Source organism: Helicoverpa armigera, chromosome 3 (assembly GCF_030705265.1).
Source record: "Helicoverpa armigera isolate CAAS_96S chromosome 3, ASM3070526v1, whole genome shotgun sequence".
NCBI classification, from domain to species: domain Eukaryota; kingdom Metazoa; phylum Arthropoda; class Insecta; order Lepidoptera; family Noctuidae; genus Helicoverpa; species Helicoverpa armigera.
The window spans coordinates 6,522,961-6,534,700 of NC_087122.1; the positions used below are offsets into that span (position 1 = coordinate 6,522,961).

The following is an 11,740-nucleotide window of genomic DNA, read 5'->3' on the forward strand; positions in this document are numbered from 1 at the left end:
TATTTCTTAGAGAAAGTACCAAATGGGAATTTCATATATTGGAAATAGGTTTAGATACTTATGAAAAAAAAAACATTCTAGCAGAATTGAAAACATGCACCATAGGAAAGTTTAAATATTATGTATATTTTTATTTTAAATGAATGCGAATTGGGAATGTGTCACTTGAATCAAACTCCAAAGCAAAACCAAACATCTAAATTATGCTAGATATGCACTGCAATAATGATGAAACGGTATTTTTTGTAAAAATAAGCAATTCATGTATTTCTGTCGAAAGACATACAATATTGTTTTATAAATAAATAATCAAAGCGTTTCACGTTCTTGTCGTGTTCTAAATCGTGGCATACGTTTTAGTAGAAAATATTGGCATAAGCTGGTTACACTGGCATCCGTTTGGTAACATTTACCATTCACCAATCAAACCATTGCAATAAGGTGCATTGACCAACCTGCTGCTGCTGCTCATTCTAGCCAGCAGTGAACAAGTCAGTTGGTAGATGTTTGCTTCCGCGTTTGTATCTTTGAAGTAACTACCATCGCGATGCAGTCAAAGTTGTTTTGCCACTCATCCAACTAAATAAAATGGCGTCGCTGTTTATCAATTAGCTTGCTGTATGTGTACATTACTCAGTGATCGTATCCGAGTGAGTCATAAACCAACATAGCAATGACATTTTTATAGCACATAGTGAGAATACGTTTCTAAAACGTTGTGTAGACTGGCAAGTGTGATTTGAGGAACACAATAATGCGCGAATTCAAAGTGGTCGTGTTGGGCTCGGGTGGGGTCGGGAAAAGTGCTTTGACTGTGCAGTTCGTGTCAGGATGTTTTATGGAGAAATATGACCCCACAATAGAAGACTTCTATAGGAAAGAAATAGAAGTGGACAATTCACCATGTGTTTTAGAAATATTGGATACCGCCGGCACGGAACAATTCGCATCAATGCGAGACCTGTACATAAAAAATGGTCAAGGATTCGTCGTAGTTTATTCATTAACGAATCATCAAACGTTTCAAGATATCAAGCCAATGAAGGAATTGATAACGCGTGTAAAAGGATCTGAACGCGTGCCTATCCTGTTGGTGGGCAACAAGGCCGACTTGGAGCACCAGCGCGAAGTGTCGAACGCCGAGGGCTCGGCGCTCGCGCAGATGTGGGGCTGCCCCTTTGTGGAGGCGTCCGCCAAGAGTCGCACCAACGTCAACGAGATGTTCGCCGAAATCGTGCGTGAAATGAACGTTAGCCCTGAAAAAGAAAAGAAAACTTATTGTTGTTGTACAGTGCTTTAATATTTAGAGTGTAATGTGGCATTTATTTCTCGTAAGACTGCAAAAGCGAGGCAGGATCGTGCCTGCCTCCGCTCGATGGCCGATCGTCTCCAGTGGGGAGCTCGGCGACGTCGCGCCGGCCCCGGCCGCTGGGGCTCCGGCGGTCGCGATGCGCGTCATATCACATTGTTAATATCGTTGATACATACCATTGTCCAATCAAGGTGCTTTACTTATATTTTCATACTTTATTACTGGTAGATACTCCCGCAATAATGGTTATAATATGAACAAATATCCTTATTGGAGCATAAATAGCTACTCAAATGCAAAAAAACAAGCTTGATTTTGTTCATCATATTAGGCAAACAGATGCAATAGCCATGTCTAAAGCAGAAACATGTATTGTAAAGTAATATTAGTCAACTTTGTATATAATTTCATGAGATTAATGATGTTGAAGGGCAAGGACAATTTAGAAAATTAAAAAGCCATCCAATATGCAATAAACTAATGATTGTGTAGAGTGGTGTGCGAGGATGAGTAAGAACTTACACCTAAGTGATGTCGCAGAATATATTTTATTGTGTAAATTATGTTTATATGAAAAATCAGTAATCAAGGAAAGCAGTATGTTTTGTCAGTTGCGTGATTGTGTTTTAAAGTCTACCAGGATTTGTGATAATACATATAACAAAATACCTATAATAAAAGTTTTAAGTGGGAGATTGAAAAGTGAAGTTTTATTCTTCAGTAAATAAGGTAACCAATCCATTTTGATATTACACAATTTACATGATATATTTTAGTACAAACAGTGAAATAACACTTGTATTTACATTCTAGATTGAGGCAAATGGAAACAAAAAAATAGTAAAAATCATGCAATTCTATTATAATCAAACTGTTCTTTCATTGTGGTGAAACTAAATGTTGTGTTGGTAGCAGTTGTTTTGTATACTAGGCATAATATTTATAGTTATTATATACCAATACATTTGTGATATTCAATAGAAAGCGAATAAATTACATTTGCATTTCATTCAAGTAATTTTCTGTAAAATCCAAAAAAGACATTGCTTATCCTTCTTGAATGCAATTACTTTTTGCTTTCATGCAATACCTAGTTCAACAGTTATTGGCAACTAATTGCCCAGAGCATACCAAGTGGTCAGTCATCTGCGCAGATCATATCAACTACAACATTCATTGAATTCAAAATGCTACTTGTGTAACTTTTGCTGCTTAATGCTTAAAACATAAAGTAACAAGTGTATTTTGGGAGATAATACTTGGAAAACGAATTTATTATGGTTTCTTGTGGCAGTGAGGCACAAAGTAATAGTTAGTCGAGCCCTGTTTACTTTTCTAGAACAAATTTAAATTTGTGAAGTGGTGTGTACAAGCTGAAATATGTGCACTACACCAGCCAGTAATTGCATTAATTTGTTGGAATATTGTTGCGTTAAATCGCGATGATTCCTTGTGGCAATCGCCAAGTGGCACGGGTAAACGACTGGGCTGTTGGCGCGTGCTGCTAAACGGTCAGCAACTGTTGGACCGTGACGTACGGTGAGCGCAACCATCCTCGTTTCTGCAATATTCATCTACTTAGTTATTTTGCCATAACTGTTACACATAATTTAATTGCCTTCTCTATGTTTACTTAAGTCAACTTCAGTATTTATTTTTAGCTGATCATGTACCTACTCCAATTTAAATGAACATGAATAGGTCCCCTACCACTATATCTCGAAAACCTTGTTTGCATTTATCAATGTTTTCATTTGCGAATAATTAATGACGCACTAAAGTGGTAAATCAGCTAGGTATTTTCTGATAACTCATTGATAAAATAATATATAAATGCTACATGGTAACTTCCTGAACAACACATGCATTGATACTGAATCTGGTTATCTCTGTGACAATACTTCAAGACGAACACAATGTTACGGTCCGTTGCGTGACCTTTACCGCACAAAAGAAGGCATCGACGTAACCGACAATCTCTGTAGCGTTATTTTGCCTACAAAAATAAAGTTACGAAGGCCACTTACTGTATAATAATTAGAGATTGACTGTACCGTAGTCAAAAAAGTGCTAAAGTTTAATTGAGTAGCATCAGTGTTTAACAGTGAACTGATTGATACCTAAGTGTAAGCAGGCCCACTCTGTGGCTTATGTGGCACGTTATCGAGTTTAAGGCCATGCTTCGATTGCTTTAGTGTTTTCGTGCGCTACTACTGCTTATGTGCCGTTAGTGGCCCAGATAGAAGCTAATTTGCCCGGACGTTGACGGGAGGGTGTTGTAATATCATGTTTACTTCCTGGTGCAACAATTATTTACGAACCACTGAGTGCATCTCCATCTTTAATGACGGAACTAAACATGACATAAAGTTGTACTTTTGTTATTTGTCTTGCTTAACCAGAACTTAGTGATGCTCATTTTGCAAGGTACACTGTGTGTACACTACTTGCTGATGTTTATCTCTGATGTATGCATAAACATGCATTCCCTGGGAAAATGGATTTCCACATACCAAGGACTCGACAGAATCAGTTACAATACTCTACTTAGTTTTCTTCGTTTAATTAAAACCACGGAACCAAAGACTTTTTAAACTTTGAGAATGTCTAACACTCGTGTTAAGGCGCTGACAGCCCAAATTGGCTTGTCTCAAACAATTTTTTGGCCAAATGATACAGTTTTTGACGGCAAAAAAAAATAATCTTGAACATATTTCTGAGAACCCTGTTGATTTCAAAAAACGTTCTCGAAAAGCTTTCTCGAATAAAAAAAAAAATTAAACTTTCCTCTTAAAATGATCTTCTAACAAAAATATCTGTATATTTAGCAACGTGCATTGCTAACATTTGTAACATTTACGAGTCCTTAAGTGAATACCGAGCTTGGTTAATTTTTATTTTTGACTACTGAACTCATTTGAAATCTATTAATTTATATACGAACGTCGCGTCAACATACTTCTTTCTACCTCGTACGTATTTTGTTTTGGGTGCTGCCAGCCTCTTAAATAAGACAATAGGTACAGGTACCTACTGTGCTGCCGTATGATTACTAGAATGCATTTCCTCGTGACATGACCATGATGCAAGTAATAATAATTGATGCTCCGAGAAACACGTAGGTGCCGTTGACTCTATCTTTTATTACCATTTAACGACTCACCGTCCAAGTCTCTGGTTGGTTCCAAAGTGTTTGTTATACTTAATACAGCTGGAAATATTAGCTTTGCTCAACATTTATTGCAATAGGTACATGCATCACGTTATTCTGTACTTTACCTATGTAATTAGAAAACTGGATTTACCGCCTACTTCACCAGGCAGGTACAGGTAGGTACGGCTTTTCCCAATATAGGTAGGCCATATGTTGATTTACTTAAAAGGGAATAGGGATAGAATTTTGATGTTACAATTGATAGATAGATACAATATTGGGAACGGTCGTTAAACGAGGCACAAATCCTATCCTAGAGTATTCTAATAGGTAAACCTATATATAGGAATTAAAAATGATTTTATTATACATAGAATTTACCGGATATAAAGCGGATTTTCCTTTTATTATACATTTATAACTAGCAATTCATAATGTGATTTATTATTTTAATGTTAGGTAGAAGGGAACTGCCTACTTTCCCGAAAACTAAGAATATGACCGTTATCCTAATTTAAGCTAAGTTTCATCTAACAAAAATCTCTAGGTGTCTGCGGTTGACTAATAAACACCTCATTTTCTTTTTAAAAGTTGAAATAAGAAGTAGGATTGTAAATCGATGCTAATGTTGCATTTACTGCGTGACTTTATTTGTACAGTTCTCCTCATATTCCCAACTAGATAGGTATGTAGTTTGTGAATAGATATACAATTTTGGTTTCGCCAGACAAGCGGGAGGGCCACGGCCTGCGTTATTGATTGTATTACACAAAGGGAATACACACGAGTTTAGTCAAACCTCTACATGTGAATACTAATAATACTATTTATAATCAGCTTGCTTCGCTGTATCGTCTAGTACCTAATCATCTGAAAATTATTTTCGCACCTATGGGAATTGATGCCATGTGTGTACTTCTTAGCGCAAGCGTGTCATAAGTTATTCAATAGGAAGGTAAGATATAATCCCGTAAGTAAATTGTTATCAACCCGATAAAGAGAGACCAACCTGGGCAACTGAGAGCACTAATATGCATAATAAAAGATAGAGCACTTGTGTCTGCAATTTGTGTCGCTAGATTCAGAAGGAATCAAGACATTGTGCTCTACACTATAAGGCTACATTATAATTGAGTTGGCATTGATGAGACATGATACTGATTTTTGTTTGATAATGTTGCAATCGAAGGATATTCTTCATTGTCTTGGGAATGTCTTCGAGGAACACGCAAGGTCTCGCCTGGAATAGATGCGTCTCGTCGGGTCTCCCGCGCACCTCGCGCGCTGCTGCTGCGTGTGGGGCGGCTATAAATACCCTACATAACATACGCTACGTCCGTTCAATAAAAATTATACCATAACATTGTATTGTAGCTAATATAATTCATGCTGCAAAAATACTACTTGAACATGGTCCGTTCATGTTTAAAACAAAATAAAACTTCTCGAAATCTGTGTCACTAAATAATCACAATACCAGAATATTGTTAACAGTGGCACAATATGCAGTTTCGAATAATGAAACCGTTGTTTACTTACACAGTTCGTACTTACGAACGACAGAATGGCGCGGTGCTCTCCTCTGTTCTCATGGTTTGAACGTTCTCATGGAAACAATCAATGCGGGTGCCGAGTTATTATTACATTGAATGCTTTTAATTTAACATCTAATAAGTGCTTTCATGGTATGGAATTGAATTTATCGTATACTGAACACATGTGTACCATGATAAACTCAATATTGTAACTGCAAGATGCTTTATTAAAATATTTGTCAGATATCATACATAACACGAAAACTTATTTTATTATAGGTGCGCGGATTGCACAATTTACGTGGGCAGGAACTGCCTTGACTGAGTTCCTAAAATGGTTTGACTTTATACCGTGATGCAGGCTTCTCCCAGACTCTATGGCGCAAGTTGCGTCATTGAGTTAGCATTGCATGAGATGATGGTAACAACGTGCCTTTCTGGTTGAGACTGAACTGACCATGAGGCAGCTAGGCCAATTAACGTCCTTAAAAAAAAGCTAAGTAGTTTTAGTTCTCCTAAAATGTTTTTCTTTATCATTCCCAAAAAAATATCGAGTAGGTAGATGTCGTGTGCGTGACATAATATATAAGCACATTCAAGAGTGAATATTTCTTCATTACAGATATACCGAATTACCCAACTAACTAGGACGCGGAATGCACGACACGTGCTCATCTTCTGAGCCTTCGTCACAATAACAAAGTGAGAGACGTCCATTGTTTGGTATCCCTCTGTCCGAAATGGAACCACGTGTTGAACAGGTTTTAATAACCCTACACAGTGCACAACTTCCGTTGACACTGCATCCTTTAGCTCCTCTGTAACGTAATCTGTTAAAATTATAAGCACAGTGCTGTCTAAATTGCTTTTTAGTAAATTGAGCAATGATTAAATTGATTTGTTATCTAACTGCAAGTTAAGAGTTTTTTGAATCACATTTAAGCATTCAAGTGACAATCAGTTGCGTCTTAAAATCCTTTAGTAATCATTATCTTTTGATTGTTTTTTTTATGTACCTACCAACAGAAACAAAAACTAACTTCAGTATCCAAGACTCAATCTCTTCTTCGTTAAATAACTATGTCTAGCTTATTAAGAGGTCAATATGTAGAGGAAAGGGTGATATAATAGGTAGGTACGTATTTTATGCTAAGGATAAATTGAGGAATTTCCATATTGAGATTTGCATATAAGTATCACCTAATAATAGGTTTGTTGTGTTTAGTATATTGAGTTGGGTTGTAAGTAGGTATGTTCCTATAAATACGGCAGGTTGTGTATGCCAGGTCATCCTTATAAGAATCTTCTAGTTGACGTACGTTAGTCATCATCTGCATAGCCTTGTCCAAACTATGTTGGGGTCGGCTTCCAGTCTAGCTGGATGCAGAGTACCAGTATTTTACAAGGATCAACCATCTGACCTACTTAATCCAGTAACCCGGGCAACCCAATATTTCTAGGTAAGACTGGTTGAGTTGGCATACGTTTGTATTACTATTTAAGTCTTAATTCGACGACCAGAATCACATTGATCACGATGCAAACTGTCTCTTTTTGGTAAGAACGACGTGTTTTGATCCCGAATCAGTAACTAAAGACTTAATGAATAACCAATTAAATTGCCTGAATGCCATCAAAATGGTTATTTAGTAAGGTCATAATGACGGTGACAAACATAATTACCATGGTACCTGTACAGATATCAAGGTGGTAAAACGTCGACATACATGGTTAATTACAGAAATTGAGATAAAGCAGGTATGTAGGTACATAGTTTTGAAGTTTCTATAATTTTGCCAGAACAGTTAGTTACTTTAATTGTCATCAATTCATAATTGTTTCTCATATTTTCAATTTAGGATGTAGAATATTTTGGTTCCTTTACCTCTTTGCTCAGAAATAATGACCGTCTCATTAAAAGCCGAATCCGTGTAACTGCAAAGGAAAAGTATTGCCTTGGTAGTGCGTTATCGGCGACAGAAGTACCTACTCATCAGAAGTGAAACCATATCGAATTGAATATCACGAGCAGGCGGTTGGTACGTGTCTAGTTATTATAAGACTTCGCGTGCGTGAATTAGCGGCACTATTGAAACATGCGATGTCGATACGAATAACTACCAAACTAGTCAATGCTGGAAAAAGTGAAACTATTATATACCTACCTATTTAAGTTGGTACCTACTTACACTTTGGATAGTAAAAGTAGGTAGGTACCTAATTCTTAAGTGTTGCTCGGGTTACACGATACTAGAAAATTATTTCTAAAATTGTCATAATCACTAAAACTTGTAGGTGGCAAGAACATAACTAACTTCATAACTAGAAAAACATAAGTTTTGTTGTCTTCAACCTCTTTTTATGCCCGATCTGTCTGGGTGCTACAAGTTGGATGTAGGTACAGGTACAGATTCCGAAAGTTCTTTTCATAAAAGTAACTCAAGAAGAAAGTTATTCAATGGACAATATTATCGTCAATAGGGTAGGGTGGTAGCCAATGAACCGCGTGTACACTATGAACCATAGTACCTACCGGCCATACCTAACGTTGCTAGCTCGCGCAAAAATTATGTCGAGACTCCCTTGCCACGTCAAGAAGTTTAGTCTATTCGCCGTGGGTCTGTCGCGATATACTCACCTGTGAGCCGCGTCTTAGTCTTCTACTCAAGCAAAAACGACAAAAAAAGGTGAGTTTCTTTTTGTTGTTACTTTAATAATCTAACTCTTACTTAACTATGTGTGAATTGTATGTGTAAAGTAGATCATTAGGCTTATCTGAGACTATTTTTTGGAAATAATTCTCAACGGTTTCTGTATAAAACATGACCTAACATTTCCTAAGAGGGGGTGGGTACGCTGTGAGCCATTTATCCTGGGTAAGCAATGAACCACGGTTCATTGTGTATTGTGTACCACATCTAAGTGCTTTGTATAATATATGAACAGGTGGGAAGTATTATTAGACAGTTAACATCTAAGTGTTAATGTGAGTACCTATAATTAATTACCATTTTTCGTCTATTTCAGCATGGGGCAAAACACGGTAGGGAGGAAAGCACGTAAAAAAGGGTATCACACCGCGGAAGCTACACAAAGAGGTATAGAAAAAACACTTGTCGGGATTAAGCATTCGAAAAGCAGCAAAAACTGCAACCTTCTCTATCCAGTATTGCGACAGACGAAGTGTTTGTGCGAAGATATGTCACAAACAAAGTACAGGAACAATCCGTCTTGTAGACTAGAGCCCCATTATGATGCAAGTAAAGTTCTTACTGCCCAACATGAAGACAGCATAAAGAAATGTTGATTGTTACAATTTGTGATTTGGACAATAAAAAAACATAAGTCTGAATGTGATAAAAACACGTCGACTTTATAATGCTAAGAGCATTTTAATTAATATAAATATACAAGTACAAAATGTTTTTTCTTTTTTCCCGGAAAGAGTTTGTGCGTAACTTTTAAGATGTTCATAATTATTGTTAAAAATTAAGTTTTAAGGCTGATTTGTTGGTTCTTATATGTATGTATAACCCGAAACTTAATAATTATAAAAAGTTATAAATAGTGAATTTATTTTTCTTTAAAACAAATAATAATGTTTTTTTATATTACCGTGATTCATTGTGTACCACATGGTTCATTTAGTACCACCCCCCCGGTTCTTTGTGTACCCCTAGGAGTACGCTATGAACCATTTCTCATGTTTTAAAAAAACATGTATAAATTAGGCAACAGCAAATGTTTTCCACTTATTTCAACACAATTTGGCAGCTTATTAAATAACCTATCATTTGAGACAAAAATATTTTCTTAGACTGTAAAAACGAGCGCGCTAGAGATCTCCAAACTTTTGGTGGTTCAATGGCTACCACCCTACCCTATCGAACTGTTGAAGTTTAGTTGTTCTATGTTTAAACTATGTAGTACCACAGTGCAGCTGCAAAATGCTCAGTTTTATTGCAATTTATTAATTCCCTTGTAAACTGGCCGACATAAAGCCGGGATTAAATCTGTAGTTCTGTAAATGTTAAACAATTCTGTACCCATAGTCCCCCGGTGGGTCAAATTTTACCTTCGCAAACTGACACAGGACAATCTATTGTTCTTTCAATTCAATTGTGTTGAGTCATATACATTAACATTAGATAAGGCATCTCGCTGATTAGCATTTTATGTTTATTGGTTCGTTGTAATACTTACATATTAAATAATAAAACTTTATTAAATTGATCCTGATTACGGTACATTCCTTTTTTTTTGTATTGTTCTTTTCGGTTCATGATAATAGTATTTTAATTAATAATTAATTGTAGTTAGCACACAAACCCCTCAGACTCAGTGCAGTCATAACATAATAAAATCTATAACTTGTGTCTGGTGTTCCTTGCTTAACTAATTATGTACTTACTGCACTCGTACAACTCAATTCTGCTCAATGTTAGTTCCATACAATATGTTCATTGTTCACTAAGCAGTGACCAAACTTTGGCCTCATCGATATTCCTTACGAACCAGACTTTTTTTCATAATAACCTTTCTGTTTTGTTTCTAAAGTAACGAAGGGATGTTGCAGAATTGTTAAGCTCATTCATAAAACATGTAAAGGGACGCACGTGGCTCGAGGGGTGAGGGTCTCATTGTCAGTTTCTTCACAGTTTCTATGCCTTCACAATAATGATCGTATTACATTTTCGCACTAAACATCTTCGAAGTCACGGTCTCAATCACAATTGCATAAAAAAATAAGAAAAAAATATCCAAAGCTCGGCTCCCCCACGACTAAGTTTTGGCATTTGGTCCTGTGCCAATTTCCTTGCGCAGACACCACAAAGTTCAATGTCGACTTGAATGTACGAAGGAAATCTTTTGTTATTTAACTATGCACTTCAGAACATATTTAGTTGACTTGGTGCCTAAGCCTAATGTGGGGTATCTAAGGAATGATAAATAGATACTTATTTTCAACACAGAAACCACATTTCACAAGAATGGCCCACGCCGGCTGACAACCAATGTATTCTAGCAAGTAGCTGTTGTAACAAAGGTCATTGGGAAGTGGGACAACTGTTTTTGCTGTTCTTTATCTACCGTCGAATCGAGCGAAAGGTATCATCGCAGCGCTGTTTCCCGGTGAAATCGTGTGTATTCTCACACGAGACTGGCAAAAAATCGCTAGTTGCAGCTACAAGTCGTTAATTGTATTGAAATATGCGAAGCGCGTCTCACAACCGCCCGTCATAGTCAAGAATCGGGTGTGTTTATATGGTTGAGTCACGGTTACTGCGATGGCAAACCGCCAATGCTCCCGACACTAACACGCAGTAGAGAAGGAATAAACTGCGATCAATGAAAATAATCGATGTTAAACCATGGGTTGCCCTAAATTGTTTAATTATACCCTGAAACTAACAACAGAATAACATTAATTAACTGGTTTTTAGTTTGGGTATAGATCATTCATCCAACATTTTTAGTCGTCATTCATTGAACCAAATCGGTCAGTTAGTGCATTGGTGTAAAATACCTAAGTATTACATGTACCTAACTACATAGGTAAATCTTAACAATGTTTATTTAAATCCGATAGCAGCTAAAGCAAACTTATAGAAGGCAGGTAGTAATGTCCTTAGTGATGGCTCAGTAGAAAGTGAACGTGGGAGCTGCACTGGCTGCGAGGCGCGGGCGCACAGGGCAGCGGACGGTGCTGCGTGACGTCATACCCCTTCCCCCCACAGC

At 37.0% G+C, this 11,740-nt stretch overlaps 1 protein-coding gene across 1 annotated transcript; it reads left to right on the forward strand.

Moving 5' to 3' along the window:
• The first annotated feature begins 410 nt into the window (after positions 1-410).
• Positions 411-2,321, forward strand: Rap2l (Ras-associated protein 2-like). Its single transcript, XM_021331649.3, has one exon. It carries the CDS (start codon positions 755-757, stop codon positions 1,298-1,300), a length of 546 nt encoding a protein of 181 aa, XP_021187324.1. The 5' UTR covers positions 411-754; the 3' UTR covers positions 1,301-2,321.
• Positions 2,322-11,740: the final 9,419 nt, after the last annotated feature.